Here is an 18,743-nt window from a genome sequence, read left to right as displayed (position 1 = left end):
ACGCCTTTAAGCATCAGCACCATCCTCATGATTTTGTAACTACAGTACATTCCAAACACTTGCATTTTGGTCCCGCTCCAACGTGATACGCCCTTTAAAAGTTATTGGCCATTGGGTTGCCGTAGGTTCTCCTGTCACTTCTCTGATTTGTTCAGTGGACATACGTTCATTTAAACGTGCCGTATGATTGGTCTAATTATATTATGCCCGCCTTCTCATATTTCGCGGAGCGCAGTTGGACCACAGGCACGTCTGTCAATTTAGTCAAACCTCTATTTCCGGGTTTGAAAGTAGTTGCAAAACAGCGTCCATCCACTTCACAGGCAAGAGGACAGACGTCTGTTACTCCACAGTCTATAGGAGGCATCCCTTCATCTATAGTAAGTGGACTTTGACAATTCCTCTGTGTATGTTAAATTAGCTAGCTACAGTTAACTAAGTGATTAATTGGCTCTGGTGTTGGGGTGTGAAGCCTAACATAGTAGCTAGTGTGTACAACAGGCTTGGGTTATATGTATGCATTCATCGTTACCCAAATACATTTTTTWATTTTGCACCACCATCTTCACTCGTTAATCAAACGGTAACGTCTTTGGAAAGGATATAAGTCAATTAGCTAGTTAATGCCTTAGCTCATGAGTGCAGGTCTCAGTCACATGTGTCTGTATTACATGTCATGCTCACTGAATCATCTTCAATGATAAGCGAAGCTTAGACTAAATGTATAGGTAGCTAGATTGTTTAAAGTGTGCGTGTGTTTGTCTTTCCAGTGATGCTAGCTGAGGTGTTTCAGGTGCTGCGGGGAGCAGGGAAGGTTGGCCAAGCATTTGCCAACACACAAGGGGAGATGCTGAGGCTAATGGCCTGTAACTCCACGCTGGGCACTGGGGTCAAAGCTGCCCAGGAGGTGGTCGAGGGCGTGATGGGCACAGTCATGGGTGGTGCTGCCATGGTATGTTCAAACGGGAGAGAAGGGGGGCCTTTTTGCACACATCAAATAGAAGGACATTGGCGACATTATCACAGTTCAATGTCCTTTTTAAGCTTTTAGGCTACATAAAGTGTTATAGTACTCTGCCAAATACAATTGCATGCACCATGGTGTATATTGCCTGGAGTGACATTGAATGAGGCACTGAATGTGACTTTTCCCATATTCAGCAACAGTCCATCAAGGAGGATGTGTTCCCTGATGCTGAGGGWTGGGAGGAAATGGATCCGGACGAGGCTGCTAAATGGGCGGTGGGCTCCGAATTCCCACCAGGCCTAGAGGCCACAGAGATGCCCAGCGGAGCGCCTCTCAGCCCAGCTGGGGGTCCAAGGGGAGCAGGTTGGCCTGGCCAAAGTGCCCGGTTCCTGCACATTGCCTTGACGCAATGGCACAGCAGGTTTTTGCATGACTCAGTAGTGGCCAGACTCACCCCAGAGGACATCAAGAAGGCCAGGGAGTCCAAGCAGGCATTTGCCAGGCCTATTGTTAAGCAGAAGGTCAGTGGCGTAGGCTTACCTCCTGATTGTCTTTGATCTCATGTGTGGGCTGTACCACTGACTGGGTTTTGGGCTGATGTTGAGGTAGGTGTAAATCATGATGGGGCATTGGGGGTTAAGTTGGTCTGTGCTATATTAGGAAATAATTTCCCCATCTCTAAAGAAGTATGCAATGGCTGTCTTTATACGTAGGCCTACTGTATTGTGTTCTCAAGAATATTGTAAATCTAAAAATCTTTGGGATGAACCAATTTGACATACACACACACTGCGTGCACAATTATTAGGCAAATTGTATTCCTCAGGATTAATTTTATTGTTGAACAAACAATTTCTCTCAATCAATCCAAAATGTTATTGAACCTCGAACCTGATTGTTTAACAAAGGAAAAGTGAGTTGTCTTTCTCAGGGGAATATAAGTGTGCACAATTATTAGGCAACTAAATTACAAAAAATAATTTCTCCCAAATCACTTGTTTATTCTCAATTTTTAGAGTAAGTGTAACAAATAAGTGACACAATGACAATAAAAAAATAAAAAAATTGGCTTTTCAAAAATATTCAGTGACCAGTATAGCCACCCTTCTTTTCAATAACTGCCATGAACCTTCCATCCATGGAGGCTGTCAGTTTCTTGTTCTGTTCCCGATCAACTTTCACTGAAGCAGCAACCACAGCCTCCCAAATGCTGCTCAAAGAGGTGTATTGTCTTCCCTCACTGTAAAGCTCACGTTTGAGAAGGGCCCACAAGTTCTCAATAGGATTTAAGTCTGGTGAGGAAGGGGGGTCAGGTTGTTATTCGGGCATCTTTGAGGCCCTTGCTGGCTAGCCAAGCAGTGGAGTACTTGGATGCATGTGATGGAGMATTGTCCTGCATTAATATCCTGGCCTTCTTGAATGCTGAGGACTTCTTCTTCAAGCAGTGGTACAAGAAAGTATCTTCCAGAAACTGGCAGTAGGTTTGGGAGTTGAGTTTCAGTCCATCTGAAATCAAAGTTTTTGTCACTTGCGCTGAATACAACAGGTAAATGCTTACTTACAGGCTCTAACCAATAGTGCACAAAAGGTATTAGGTGAACAATAGGTAAGTAAAGAAATAAAACAACAGTAAAAAGACAGGCTATATCAGTAGTGAAGGCTTATTATAAGACAACCGGTTAGTCAGGCTGATTGAGTAGTATGTACATATGGTTAAAGTAACGATGCATATATGATGAACAGAGTAGCAGTAGCGTAAAAGAGGGGTTGGCGGGTGGTGGGTGGGACACAATGCAGATAGCCCGGTTAGCCAATGTGCAGGAGCACTGGTTGGTCGGCCCAATTGAGGTAGTATGTATAGTTAAAGTGACTATACATATATGATAAACAGAGAGTAGCAGCAGCATAAAAAGAGGGGTTGGGGAGGGTTGGTTGGTTGGGGGGGGCACACAATGCAAATAGTCCGGGTAGCCATTTGATTACCTGTTCAAGAGTCTTATGGCTTGGGGGTAAAAACTGTTGAGAAGCCTTTTTGTTCTAGACTTGGCACTCCGGTACCGCTTGCCATGCGGTAGCAAGAGAGAACAGTCTATGACTGGGGTGGCTGGGGTCTTTGACAATTTTTAGGGCCTTCCTCTGACACCGCCTGGTGTAGAGGTCCTGGATGGCAGGCAGTTTAGCCCCAGTGATGTCCTGGGCCGTACGCACTAACCAGTCAGGATGCTCTGATGTTGCAGCTGTAGAACCTTTTGAGGATCTCAGGACCCATGCCAAATCTTTTTAGATTCCTGAGGAGGAATAGGCTTTGTCGTGCCCTCTTCACGATGTCTTGGTGTGTTTGGAACATTCTAGTTTGTTGTTGATGTGGACACCAAGGAACTTGAAGCTCTCAACCTGCTCCACTACAGCCCCGTCGATGAGAATGGGGACGTGCTCGGTCCTCCTTTTCCTGTAGTCCACAATAATCTCCTTAGTCTTGGTTAGGTTGAGGGATAGGTTGTTATTCTGGCACCACCCGGCCAGGTCTGACTTCCTCCCTATAGGCTGTCTTGTCGGTGATCAGGCCTACCACTGTTGTGTCGTCTGCAAACTTAATGATGGTGTTGGAGTCATGCCTGGCCATGCAGTCGTGAGTGAACAGGGAGTACAGGAGGGGACTGAGCACGCACCCCTGGGGAGCTCCAGTGTTGAGGATCAGCTTGGCAGATGTGTTGCTGCCTACCCTTACCACATGGACGCGGCCCGTCAGGAAGTCCAGGATCCAGTTGCAGAGGGAGGTGTTTAGTCCCAGGATCCTTAGATTAGTGATGAGCTTTGAGGGTACTATGGTGTTGAACACTGAGCTGTAGTCAATGAATAGCATTCTCACATAAGTGTTCCTTTTGTCCAGGTGGGAAAGGGCAGTGTGGAGTGCAATAGAGATTGCATCATCTGTGGATCTGTTTGGGCGGTATGCAAATTAGAGTGGGTCTAGGGTTTCTGGGATAATGGTGTTGATGTGAGCCATGACCAACCTTTCAAAGCACTTCATGGCTACGGACGTGAGTGCTAGGGGACTGTAGTCATCACCCCGAAAAGGTTAAACTACCTCATCCTTAATGATAGCAGCCCATACCAGTACCCCTCCTCCACCTTGCTGGCGCCTGACTCGAAGTGGTGCGCTGTGTCCATTACTGAACTATCCATCTGGTTCATCAAGAGTCACTCTCATTTCATCTGTTCATAAAACCTTTGAAAAATCTGTCTTCAGGTATTTCTTTGCCCAATCTTGACGCTTCAACTTGTGAATCTTAGTCAGTGGTAGTCGTGTTTCAGCCTTCTTGACCGTGGCCATGTCTCTGAGYACTTGACACCTTTTACTTCTGGGCACTCCAGGTATGTTACAGTTCTGGAATATGGTGGCACTGGAGGTCAATGGGTTCCTGGTAGCTTGAAGTCTTTTGCAGTTAATTTGCGCCCCAGTTGACTATTCGCAAAAAAAACGTTTGTCCGGTGGTCATGCCTCAATAGTTTAGCTATATCAAGAGCGTTGCATCCGTCTGAAAGGCATTTTACAATTTGACTTTTCAGTGTCACTTAAATCTCTTTTTTGGCCCATTTTTACCTGAGGCAATGAAGCTGCCTAATAATTATGCACACCTTAATATAAGGTTAACTTTTCCCACACCCTCCCTCATTACACAAATACATATCACCTGAAAAAKGATTAAATCCAATAAGCATTCAAGTTTATATGGTTTGGAGTTGAAAATGTGCATAGAAATAATGAGATCAGAATACTCACTTGCCTAATTGTGTACGCAGTATATTTTTTAACATGTCTTAATGTGCAGTATTGTCCTTTGGTATGAGACTTGTCCTTTTGGCATTAGCTCAAATTAGCAAATTTGATCTTTAAAACAATAACATTCTMATTTTTACAGCTTAGTGATCGTGCAAGAGAGAGGAAGGTCCCTGCCACGAGAATCAGYAGGCTGGTTAACTTCGGGGGTAAGCGTTTCACTGCAATTAATGTAAATCACCCCCAGATATTGAAGTTGTATTAGGTACACCTATAGGATTCTATTGCTATAATGCCATACAACAGATGTCGAAGGAAACATGACCCAGCCAGCATGCAGCTATATTACAATCAATATTTCTAATATTCTTAAATCAACTATTATAGTCATGACATCATTGCACAGCCCTGTCCCTATGACCTTGAGTCAAGTATACCTCTATATGATCACTTACACCAAGCTCTCTGTGACTCATCTTAAATGGTACATGTTACTGTGTATGATCGGTGTGTCTCAGAAGTGAATGCATATAATGGTAGGCACACTTACCATAGTTCCTTATGTCTGCCTCCTTCGCAGGTCTGGCAGTCGGGCTGGGACTAGGTGCCATTGCAGAGGTGGTGAAGCAATCTATGGGAGCCAAGCGTGCAGGTAGGTTCCTCCATGCATCTCTGAAACAGACATGAGATGAAGAAGCTGCATGATAGGTGGCACTGGAGGTTGTACGATTGGCTGCCAGGCTGGACAGACTGAAGTTCGTCTCAATATGGCATGGTTCACCTTTTGTATGTTATGATATACAGTATTTCTCAAGAGTGTAGTTACTTCGGTCTTGCTCACGAATTCAGACTTTAGTTTGTTTCACTCGCTCATTCACTCTGATTCTGTAATAAACTCCACCATGTCTCTCTCAGAGGGTGCCCTGTTGGACTCGCCTCTCTTGTCCGAGGCCAATGCTGAGAGGATAGTGAACACCTTGTGCAAAGTCAGAGGGGCAGCCCTCAAAATAGGACAGATGCTCAGTATACAAGGTATAGTGATCTACCCTCCCCTCTGTCACCCACCACATTAACTTTGATTAAATTACTTGGAATACTTGTTAGMTGCAGCATAACCATCCATCTAAATATTCAGACCCCTTGACTTTTTCCACATTTTGTTAAAGTTGCAGCCTTATTCTAAAATGTATTGTTTTTTTTCTCCCTGAATCTACACACAATGTAAATCAGGCCTAGAAATTTTTGCAAATGTATTAAAAATTGAAATATTACATTTGCATAAGTAATCAGACCCTTTACTCAGTACATTGTTGAAGCACCTTTGGCTGTGATTACAGCCTTGAGTCTTCTTGGGTATGACGCTGCAAGCTTGGAGTTTCTCCCATTCTCTGCAGATCCTCTAAAGCTCTGTCAGGTTGGAATAGGGAGCGTCGCTGCACAGCTATTTTCAGGTCTCTCCCAGAGATGTTTGACCGGGTTCAAGTCTGGGTTCTGGCTGGGCCACTCAAGGACATTTCGAGACTTGCCCCAAAGCCACTCCTGTGTTGTCTTGGCTGTGTGCTTAGGGTCTTTGTCCTGTTGGAAGGTGAACCTTTTCCCCAGTCTGAGGTCCTGAGYGCTCTGGAGCATGTTTTCATCAAGGTTCTCTCTGTACTTAGCTCCGTTCAGCTGTTCCTCAATCCTGACTAGTCTCCCAGTCCCTGCCGCTGAAAACCATCCCCACAGCATGATGCTGCCACCACCATTTTTTTATTTTACCTTTTATTTTACAGGTTTTTCTCATTGAGATAACATCTCTTTTCCAAGAGAGACCTGGTCCAATAGCAGCAGGGGGAACGTTTCAGACAAAACAACTTACATACACTAACACAACATTAAACATAACTATAAAACACACATACAGTACAACAAAAACATTTTATGTAAAAAACACGAAAGTGATTCACCGTAGGGATGGTGCCAGGTTTCCTCCAGATGTGATGCTTGACATTCAGGTCAAAGAGTTCAATCTTGGGTTCATCAGACCACAGAATCTTATTTCTCATGGTCTGAGAGCCCTTTAGATGCCTTTTGGTAAACTCCAAGCGGGCTGTCATGTGCCTTTTACTAAGAAATGGCTTCCGCCTGGCCATTCTACCATAAAGGCCAGATTTATGGAGTGCTGCAGAGAAGTTTGTCCTTCTGGAATGTTTTCCCATCTCCACAGAGGAGCTCTGTCAGTGTGACCATTGGGTTCTTGGTCACCTCCCTGACCAAGGTCCTTCTCCCCCGATTGCTCAGTTTGGCTGGGCGGCCAGCTCTAGGAACGGTCTTGGTGGTTCCAAACTTCTTCCATTTAAGAATGATGAAGGCCACTGTATTCTTGGGGATCTTCAATGCTGCATACATTTTTTTGGTAACCTTCCCCAGATCTGTGCCACGACACAATCCTGTCTCGGGAGCTCTACGGACAATTCCTTCAACATCATGGCTTGCTTTTTGCTCTGATATGCACTGTCGACTGTGAGACCTTATATAGACAGGTGTGAGCCTTTTCAAATTATGTCCAGTCAATTGAATTTATCACAGGTGGACTCCAATCAAGTTGTAGAAACATCTCAAGGATGATCAATGAAACAGGATGCACTTGAGCTCAATTTTAAGTCTCATAGCAAAGGGTCTGAATACTTAGGTAAATAAGGCATTTCTGTTTTTTATTTTGAATACATTTGCTAAAATAAAAAATAAAAAAATGTTTTACTTTGTCATTAGAGTATTGTGTGTAGATTGATGAGGAAACAAATAAATATTTAATCAATTTCAGAATAAGGCTGTAACGTAACAAAATGTGGAAAAAGTCAAGGGGTCTGAATATTTTCTGAAYKCGCTGTATACTAGGTCAATTTAWCACTTGTTGTGTTCTTCCCGGTAGATAACTCCTTCATAAACCCCCAGCTACAGAAGATCTTTGAGCGGGTCCGACAGAGCGCGGACTTCATGCCCGCCTGGCAGATGAATGTGCGTCATGCGTACACTGAAATATCTTCTTAAACTTCAGTTATTGTATAGTACAGATAGACAATCCATATATTTGACATTCCACTACTATGACTGTTTTACTGTGACTGTTTGTAAGTCATTTTGGAATTGAATTGGACTTCTAGACTGATGTCCTCTCTGCTGTGTATGTCACTGCAGAAAGTTCTGGAGGAGGAGCTAGGTGCGGGCTGGAGGAAGCAGCTGTTGTCGTTTGAGGACAAGCCTTTCGCCGCCGCCTCAATTGGCCAAGTGCATCACGGGATGCTGCAAGACRGCAGGGAGGTCGCCATGAAGATCCAGGTGAGGGATTCCATAAATATCCTTTGACATCCAAAGGGAACCAGCCTCCAATGCCAGGTTCAGTAGTATAGTAATGGTAGCAATAGTATAGTAATGGTAGCAATAGTAATGGTAGCAAAAGTAATGGTATCAGTCACTGACCCATGAATAAAGGTTTAATTTGTCATTGTAAAATCTTAGTTACACTAACTTGTAAAAAAGGTTATTGTTCTGGTGAAGAGATTCTCGCTGTGTTTTGTCATGGGAGCTCTAAGATTAGATTCTTGATATTCTCAGACAGTCTTTGATCTTTACTCATGTAATTCTGTTCTCKCTCGCTCKCKCTCKCKCTCTCKCTCTYKCKCTCTYKCKCKCTCTCTCRCTCTCTCRCTCTCTCTCTCTATTGCAGTACCCAGGAGTAGCTGAGAGCATCCACAGTGACATCAACAACCTGATGTCTATGCTGAAGATAAGTATTGTTCTACCAGAGGGTAAGGGTTCAGAAATCTAAACCTATTGTAATAACGATGATGATAATAATAAGAATTTATTMAACTTATATAGCGCTTTTCATTACAAAAATGATCTCAACGCTTAAATAATAATTGGTCCTCTGTATTGAATGCTTTGTAGTGAGAAAGTCCCAAGTACTTGGGAAAATGCCCTGAGGAGGCTGCCTAACTTATATTGACATTATTTTCTCACAGGCTTGTTTGCAGACAGTAGTCTAGAGGTCCTTCAAAGAGAGCTGGCGTGGGAGTGTGACTACAAGAGAGAGGCGGAGAGTGCCAAGCATTTTAAGTAAGCCCTACACCTCCGAGTCTGTCATAAAGCATGAAGTCTCTTCAGAAGGACTGATCATTAACTTGAATAGCCTGTAGTAGTCCTCTTAGTGTATCCAAATGTTACTATACAGTGACTATAAATTAAATACCACTTAAAATACCACTTTCCACAGTATTGGGGATGCTGGTCCTCATTTTATTTTCTAGATTTATTTAGTTTAGTTCCTATCAAGATGATACTCTCTCTAATGCACTGTGAATCTGATGGTAGTCCACATTGTGTGCCTGTTGTATAGTGATTCATAGTAATGTACCAGTTTAGTCCTGTTGAGCAGATGATTGATTTCTGTCTGCCTCAGGTCACTTTTGGCGGATGACCCATTTTTCCACGTGCCATTTGTGGTGGACGAGCTCTCAGGAAGGAGGGTTCTGGCCATGGAGCTGGTGTCAGGGGTACCGCTGGACAGCTGTGTAGATCTGGATCAGGAGACAAGGAACCAGGTAAGAGCTGACCTCTGATCTCCACCCAGGAGAATAAACATTGGGTGAATGTGGTGAAGGGTCTTTTTCCTGGTAGCGCTGTGGGGTGGCCACATCATTACCTACCCGTAGTCTAACTCTGTGACTGGTGACTGACCGGAGACCTTTTTGTAGCTATGACTGCCCTTAACCCAACTTTCCTAAGGCGTGCACATTTTGGTTTTTGCCCTAACACTACACAGCTGATTCATATTATCCAAGCTTGATGATTAGTTGATTATTTGAATTAGCTGGGTAGTGCTAGGGCAAAAACCAAAACGGGCACGCCTTGGGGTCCTGAAGACTGGGTTTGGGAAACTCTCCCTTAACCGTTAGATAGGTTGCTAAACTATGACTCTGCAGACCAGCTGTATAATGTGCTCTTCTCAGTTGTCATTGATTTGAAGAAATTAGGCATTTCCCCCAAAACCCTGAAGCAATGAATCACATATGCCATTGTCTCTACAGTAGAGGAATCATGTATATTTATTAGATGGCTCTAGTGATTTGTAGAATCTGGTTTAAAATGGCTCCAGGTTCTTACTTTGTAAACGGACAATGTTTCACTCATGATTTAGCACCTTTGGCATTGGAATGAAATGGAAACCACAGAAAACTGAGAGGATTATTAAGGATCAGAACCCTTTTTTTCAGTTTTCCCCTAAAATCACTTACTCAAATCTAACTGCCTGTAGCTCAGGACCTGAAGAAAGATATACATATTCTTGATTTCATTTGAAAGGAAACATTTTGAAGTTTGTGGAAATGTGAAATTGATGTAGGAGAATATAGCACCTTAGATCTGGTAAAATATAATACAAAGAAAAAAAACATGCGGTTTTTATTTTTTCATATTTGAAATGCAAGGGAAAGGCCACAATGTATTATTCCAGCTTAGGCGCAATTTAGATTTTGGCCACTAGATGGCAACAGTGAATGTGCAAAGTTTTTAGACTGATCCAATGAACCATTGCGTTTCTGTTCAAAATGTTGTATCAAGTCTGCCCAAATGTACCTAATTGGTTTATTAATAMATTTTCAAGTTCATAACTGTGCACTCTCCTCAACAAAAGCATGGTATTTTTTCACTGTAATAGCTACTGTAAAATAATTTAATCTTCCTGCCCGTATCAGAAAGTCATGGGAAATGTCCTGGGAAATGTTCTTGTTACTTACAACCTCATGCTAATCACATTAGCGCATGTTAGCTCAACCGTCCCGCAGTGAGGACACTGATTCTGTAGAGGTTTTAAAAGGATGCTCTAAAACCACATTTCTGATGCAACACTATGCACATTTGACCAGCAGAGGGCCGTAACCCGAGTTGAGTGGTGACACTGATATCGCTCACTGTGTAGGGTTGTGTCCAAAATATCACCCTATTCCCTATTTGGTGGAATAGGTTGCCATTTGGGATGCAGGCTAGGAGTGGTAAACTGACCCCTGTGGTCTCAAATTTCTCCCCCCCCCCCCCAGATCTGCTTCAACATCCTACAGCTGTGTCTGAGAGAGCTCTTTGAGTTCCGCTTCATGCAGACGGACCCCAACTGGGCCAACTTCTTTTACAACGCTGAGCAGAACAAGGTGAGAGGGCGAGTGAGCCTGGGGAATAGGGTGCCATTTGGGATTCAGAGCTTTGTCATTCATCAATACCATGACTCTGACCTTCAAGCTAGTTTTTGTATGAATTAGCTTTATAACGAATTTATAACAGATTACATGTACAAAAAATGTAACATTCATTTTCATGAGAACATACCACACTATATTCCCCGCATTTATGAACATGTACGGTGGCGATTGTTGTTTTGGTGGGGATGTGATGTAGTTTAACCTCTGCCCACTGTGTCTCCAGATTATTCTGTTGGATTTCGGTGCGTGCCGGGATTACCCTGAGGCCTTCACAGATGATTACATACAGGTAAATTAAYCTCAGTCGTGTGCATTAAAACCTCTTGAAGCTAGGGGGCAGAATGTTTATGTTTGGAAAAATAACGTTCCCAATGTAAGCTGCCTATTTCTCAGGTCCAGATACTAGWATATGCATATAATTGACAGAGTAGGATAGAAAACACTCTAAAGTTTCCAAAACTGTCAAAATATTGTCTGTGAGTATAACAGAACTGATTTTGCAGGCGAAAACCTGAGGAAATCCAACCCGGAAGCGCCTTTTATTTTGAAAAATGACCGTTCCATTGCCTGCCTTTCGTCCATTTAAAGGGATATCAACTAGATTCCTTTTCCAATGGCTTCCCCAGGGTGTGAACAGTCTTTAGACATAGTTTCAAGCTTTTATTCTGAAAAATGAGCGAGATTTATCAAAACGCGTCAGTGGATAGACGGAGGTCCTTACATTAGTTCATGCGCTCGACACTGGTTGCTCGACATTTTCTCTCTCTCCAGTATTGAATATTTTACAGTCCGGTTGAAATATTATCGATTATTGATGTTAAAAACAACCTGAGGATTGATTATTAAAAAAGTTTGACAGGTTTCTACGAACTTTACAGATACTTTTTGGAATTTTCGTGAAGCCTTGATGACCTGCCTAAGGCTGTGGAATACTGAACATAACGCGCCAAACAAATGGAGTTTTTTTKATATAAAAATAATCTTTATCGAACAAAAGGAACATTTATTTATTGCAAACATCCGAAGATCAAAGGTAAGCGATTAATTGTATTGCTTTTCTGGCTTTCGTGACCAATATACATTGCTGCTAGGTGTTCTTAATGTTTTGTCTAGTGATCGATAAACACAAACGCTTGGATTGCTTTCGCTGTAAAGCATATTTTCAAAATCTTACACGACAGGTGGATAAACAACAAGCTAAACTGTGTTTTGCTATATTGCACTTGTGATTTCATGAATATAAATATTTTTAGCAATTTTCTTTGAATTTGGCGCTCTGCAATTCAGCGGTTGTTTACGAAAATGATCCCGCTAAAGGGATCCGTGCGTCAAGAAGTTAACACCAAACAGAGGAAAATGGACTGAAACAGGGACAGACTACCTGGACACCATTTTGCTACCGTGTGCCCTTACAATTACAGTGCATTCAGAAAGTATTTAGACCCCTTGACCTTTTCCAAATGATGTTACGTTACAGGCTTATTCTAAAATAGATTAAAATAAAAATTCTCATCAGTCTACACACAATACCCCATAATGACAAAGCAAAAACTGGTTTTTAGAAATGTTTTTCTAATGTCTTAAAAATAAACTGGAAATATCACATTTACAAAGACCCTTTACTCAGTCCTTTGTTGAAACAGTGATTACAGCCTCGAGTCTTCTTGGGTATGACGCTACAGTCTTTGCACACCTGTATTTGGGGAGTTTCTCCCATTCTTCTCTGCAGATCCTCTAAAGCTCTGTCAGGTTGGATGGGGAGCATCACCGCACAGCTATTTTCAGGTCTCTCCAGAGACGTTAGATCAGGTTCAAGTCCGGGCTCTGGCTGATTGACTCAAGGACATTCCGAGACTTGTCCCGAAGCCACTCCTGCATTGTCTTGGCTGTGTGCTTAGGGTTGTTGTCCTGTTGGAAGGTGAACGTTTGCCCCAGTCTGAGGTCTTGAGCTCCCTGGAGCAGGTTTTCATCAAGAATCTCTCTACTTTGCTCTGTTCATCTTTGCCTCTGCTGACTAGTCTCTGTCCCTGCCGCTGAAAAATATTCCCACAGCATGCTGTTGCCACCACCATGCTTCACCGTAGGGATGGTGCCAGGTTTCCTCCAGAAGTGACGCTTGGCATTAAGGCCAAAGAGTTAAATTTTGGTTTAATCCGACCAGAGAATCTTGTTTCTCATGGTCTGAGAGTCCTTTAGGTGCCTTTTGGCAAACTCCAAGCGGGCTGTCATGTGCCTTTTACTGAGGAGTGGCTTCCGTCTGGCCACTCTACCATAAAGGCCTGATTGGTGGAGTGCTGCAGAGATGGTTGTCCTTCTGGAAGGTTCTCCCATCTCCACAGAGGAACTCTGGAGCTCTGTCAGAGTGACCATCGGGTTCTTGGTCACCTCCCTGACCATGTCCCTTCGCCCCCGATTGCTCAGTTTGGCCGGGCGGCCAGCTCTAGGAAGAGTCTTGGTGGTTCCAAATTCTTCCATTTAAGAATGATGGAGTCCACTGTGTTCTTGGGAACCTTCAATGCTGCATACATTTTTATGGTACCCTTCCCCAGATCTGTGCGTCGACACAATCCTGTCTCGGAGCTCTATTGACAATTACTTTAACCTCATGGCTTGGTTTTTACTCTGACATGCACTGTCAACTGTGGGACCTTTTATATAGACAGGTGTGTGCCTTTCCAAATCGTATACAGTCAACTGAATTTACCACAGGTAGAATCTAATCATGGCTTTGATTTTGTTCTCTGTAACCTTTTGATGACGTAAGTTGGTCTGTCTGTGTCCAGGTGGTGCACGCAGCCTCCATCGGAGATAGGGAGACTGTACTGGAGAAATCCAAGGACCTTAAGTTCCTCACAGGGTTTGAGGCCAAGGTAAGAGGGTATTTTTGTGCGGTGGTAACTATGGGATCATGAAGCGCATACATTTGACGTGTGGTTTATGACATCCCTTCCCTCTCTCTCTCTCTGTTCCCTCTCTCCTCTATTTCTACTGGGGTGGGGTGTATACATTGCCATGTACTGTTCTATACTTTTGAGTTTGTAAAAAAAAACAAGGGACATAACTTATTAAAATGTATAATAATATTATAAGCCATAAAGGTGCATACATGCTTATAACAAGTAACAAAGCGTTATACATGCAGAGTGTTACCGAGTTGTAGTGTTGAAATGCCTTCTCTCCCCAGGCGTTCCAGGATGCCCACGTGGAGGCGGTGATGATTCTGGGCGAGGCCTTCGCCAACTCTGACCCCTTTGAATTTGGCACCCAGAGCACCACGCAGCGGATCCAGAGCCTGATCCCCGTCATGCTGCGTCACCGCCTCACCCCGCCCCCGGAGGAGACCTACTCCCTGCACCGCAAGATGGCCGGCTCCTTCCTCATCTGTTCTAAGCTTGGCGCCAAAATCGCCTGCAAGGACATGTTCCTGGACATCTACAACTCCTACCAACAGCGGCGGCTGGAGAAGGAGAAGGCTGCCCAAATTCAGGCCTAGATAGGGTCAAAGGTCATTACTAGTGGTCACCCTTTCAGACTGCATCCTAGTGGGCAGAACTGACTGTCCAACTCCCATGGCTGTGGACTATGTTTATTTAAGATATTGTAACTGCACTACACGGGTGATCCACAGACTCCCAGCACTTTGACTGTCAGTGACTTGATGCCACTCCAAAACTCAGTGAGGTGGTCTGACAGTAAGGAGTGGGAGGCAGAGCGTCTGCTTGTATAAAAGAACAGAAAGAAACTCTATAGCATTTGTGTGATTTCACTTGAGATTAGTGTTAATAATAATAATTGTATAAAGGTATGGTCCAACTTGATGTACATATAATTGATTTGAGCTGTGTCTATGTTAAGGGAAAAGGTAATAGGTTTTGAGTGTTGGATTGTGTTTTTGATGTGCCCTGGTCCAATGGTTTCCATCGAACTGTCATTTTTAATGCTAATGCCACAAACATCGCATTTGTTTCTGAAAATGGCAGTGTTTATCCTCAAAGCCATTTTTACACTGAAAAGTGAAGTGAAGTGGATGTTATTGTACACACTACAAAGATTGTTCTTTCAGATATTATTGCAATCTTCAACAGGTATAATTTTGGGCTGAAAAACACAATGTGGGGAATATTTAATGCCGTAAAATAACTTATTTCACTGACTTTTTTGGGTTGCAGTATTAAGCCGTCTTGTGAATGTATTTCCACGGCATGTTGATGAGCATTGTTCTACGGATTTTAAAGGGCTGTTTGATGGAAACCCTAATGTCCTTAAACAGTATGATAAAATAGTCCGGCTAGATGACGGCGTCTGTAAAAAGCATCCGCATAAATGTGTGCGTTGATGTTCCATGCACTTTGGGACCATACTCCACCTCCATAAGACATAATCAATGATTATTCTGTGGGTTTCCATCCTTGCAATTAACAGTTGACTAAAAAGCAGACCTATTGCCACGGGATAGGTGTTTAAATTGGGTTGAATTCAGAACAAAACGGGCTGAAATGTGTAGGATAACCTCCTCTTCTCCAATAAGAAACGCTAATTTCGTTGCAAAACGTTTTGCTATGGTTTGCACTAATGAATATACGCCTGTATTAGCAGGCGCCTGCTAGGAATGAGGTCATTTACCTGCTCAGTAGATAACACAAAAACATACCTTTGACATGTTCACTCTGATGATTAAGAGATGGGGCAGGGAATGGAACATCGACTAAATGGCCCATCTTTACTGTATAATCTGCTAAACTCTCTGATGTACACAATGTGAAGCACTGTAAGGTGCATACAGAGAAGGCGGTTTACTGGTGTGAGCCCAACCTGTTGGATTCCCTTCTTCACTCCCCGTGAGTCATTTACTGTTCATGTCTCTGGACTGAAATAGAGGAGACCTTCCAGGGTCCACATACAGAACATCATGATGATGATAGATCCTTCCATTCTAATGCTATTTCCTCCACAATAATCTACTGGACAGTTAGCCATTATATTTCGTAATCTCTGGCCCATCTACCTTGTACCAGACATACAGTGACAAGAAAAAGTCTGAACCTTTTGGAATTATCTGGATTTCTGCTTAAATTGGTCATACAATTTTGATCTGATCTTCATCTATGTCACAACAACAGACAGTTTGCTTAAACTAATAACACACAAACAATTATACGTTTTCATGTCTTTATTGAACACACCGTGTAAACATTCACAGTGCAGGGTGGGAAAAGTATGTGAACCCTTGGATGTAATAACTGGTTGACCCTCCTTTGGAAGCAATAAAGGACTGTAGTTGCGGATCAGACCTGTGCAACGGTCAGGAGGAATTTTGGACCATTACTCTTTTCAGTTCTGCAATATYCTTGTGATGTCTGGTGTGAACTGATCTCTTGAGGTCATGCCACTGCATCTCAATCGGGTTGAGGTCAGGACTCTGACTGGGCCACTCCAGAAGGTGTATTTTCTTCTGTTGAAGCCATTCTGTTGTTGATTTACTTCTGTGTTTTGGGTCGTTGTCCTGTTGCATCACCCAACTTCTGTTGATCTTCAATTGGCGGACAAATAGCCTTACATTCTCCTGCAAAAAGTCTTGATAAACTTGGGAATTCATTTTTCTGTCGATGATAGCAAGCTGTCCAGGCCCTGAGGCAGCAAAGCAGACCCAAACCTTGATGCTCCCTCCACCATACATTACAGTTGGGATGAGGTTTTGATGTTGGTATGCTGTGCCTTTAATCTGTCCATAGAATATTTTGCCAGTAGCGCCGTGGAACATCCATGTGCACTTTTGCGAACTTCAGACGTGCAGCAATGGTTTTTTTGGACAGCAGTGGCTTCTTCCGTGGTGTACTCCCATGAACACCATTCTTGTTTTGTGTTTTACGTATCGTAGACTCGTCAACAGAGATGTTAGCATGTTCCAGAGATTTCTGTAAGTCTTTAGCTGACACTCTAGGATTCTTCTAAACCTCATTGAGCATTATGCGCTATGCTCTTGCAGTCATCTTTGCAGGACGGCCAGTCCTAGGGAGAGTAGCAACAGTGCTGAACTTTCTCCATTTATAGAAAATTTGTCTTACCGTGTACTGATGAACATCAAGGCTTTTAGAGATACTTTTGGAAACCTTTCCAGCTTTATKCAAGTCAACAATTCTTAATCTTAGGTCTTCTGAGATCTCTTTTGTTTCAGGCATGGTTCACATCAGGCAATGCTTCTTGTGAATAGCAAACTCAAATTTTGTGTTTTGTATCGGGCAGGGCAACTTTAACCAACATCTCCAATCTCGTCTCATTGATTGGACTCCAGATTAGCTGACTCCAATTAACTTTTGGAGAAGTCATTAGCCTAGGGGTTCACATACTTTTCCCAACCTACACTGTGAATGTTTAAATTATGTATTCAATWTAGACAAGAAAAATACAATAATTTGCGTGTTATTAGTTTAAGCACACTATGTTTGTCTATTGTTGTGACTTAGATGAAGATCAGATTTTATGACAATAATTCCAAAGGGTTCACATACTTTTTTTTTTTTTTTAGAACCAAAGGGTTCACATACTTTTTCTTGCCACTGTAACTCTGATTGTCAAGGTAGAATATTGACTAAGTAGGCTATTACTGTCAAACCCTGAAGCTATCAATAATGAAAACCTTAACTATTATCTTTATGAGTGCTGCGCTTGCAGTACTGTAGTCACAGGTTTTAAGTTACACAATTATGCATGTAGGGCTAACGAGTATGAGTGTTAGTATTAATTGCCACTTCTAAGCAGTGGTGTAAAATACTTAAGTAAAAATACTTTAAAGTACTACTTAAGTAGTTTTKGGGGGTATCTGTACTTTACTATTTATATTTTTGACTACTTTAACTTCACTACATTCCTAAAGAAAATGATGTACTTTTTACTCCATACATTTTCCCTGACACCCAAAAGTACTAGTTACAATTTCAATGCTTAGCAGTACAGGGAAAAAGGTCAGATTCACACACTTATCAAGAGAACGTCCCTGGTCATCCCTACTGCCTCTGATCTGATGGACTCACTAAACGTAAATGCTTCCTTTGTAAATAATGTCTGAGGGTTGGAGTTGCCCCTGGCTGTCAAAAAAGTAATAAAAAAGGAAAGTGTGCAGTCTGGTTTGCTAAATATGAGGAATGTGATGTATAGCTTTTACTTTTGAGTACTTTTTCCACAGCTGTACTTAAGTACATTTAAAATCTGATACTTTTAGACTTTTACTCAAGTAGTATTTTACTGGGTTGCTTTTACTTGAGTCATTTTATATTGAGGTATCTTTACTTTTACTCAAGTATGACAATGTAGTACTTTTTCCACCTCTGCTTCTAAGGACATTTATCAAATAAGATGTAATGACTGGCACATACACTGGGAAAGGAAAGGCTCAGTGATGTTGTAGTTTTGTGTAATGGAAAGTTGGATTGCAATGGTGCTAATAATGACCAGCTGGTTTTAGTTTATATCGGCATGAAAATTGACATTTTGGCTCTAAATCACACATTTTATTAGGCACCACTTTTCATTGTGTCTTGCTAAATGCTGATGATGTCTACTGAAACCACAAAGTAATTTGTGGAAAAATTAAACATTTCTTATAGAAGCTAAATCTGGAGACTTTTTAGGATCTTCACAGTCAGAATTTATCTCTGAAGCTTTTTAGAACACATCAGCCATTCAGTAGATTCTCATCCACAATCTTGAAGGCAGGACATCATGGCATCTTCTGCCTGACAAGAACACATTTGTCCATTTAAAG

The 18,743-nt window shown here is 42.4% G+C and overlaps 1 protein-coding gene across 1 annotated transcript; it reads left to right on the top strand.

The window, feature by feature from the left end:
* Positions 1–288: 288 nt before the first annotated feature.
* On the top strand, positions 289–18,100 carry LOC111949921 (atypical kinase COQ8B, mitochondrial-like). Its single transcript, XM_023967270.3, has 15 exons — positions 289–380; positions 771–952; positions 1,162–1,488; positions 4,891–4,957; positions 5,329–5,400; positions 5,664–5,780; positions 7,660–7,745; positions 7,926–8,066; positions 8,455–8,536; positions 8,753–8,846; positions 9,190–9,331; positions 10,826–10,933; positions 11,205–11,270; positions 13,765–13,851; positions 14,166–18,100. Coding segments are annotated over exons 1-15 (1,881 nt in total). The 5' UTR covers positions 289–379; the 3' UTR covers positions 14,475–18,100.
* Positions 18,101–18,743: the final 643 nt, after the last annotated feature.

Source organism: Salvelinus sp. IW2-2015, linkage group LG22 (assembly GCF_002910315.2).
Source record: "Salvelinus sp. IW2-2015 linkage group LG22, ASM291031v2, whole genome shotgun sequence".
NCBI classification, from domain to species: Eukaryota; Metazoa; Chordata; class Actinopteri; order Salmoniformes; family Salmonidae; genus Salvelinus; species Salvelinus sp. IW2-2015.
Note: the sequence above shows the minus strand (reverse complement) of the source record. Positions and strands in the feature narration are given on the sequence as shown.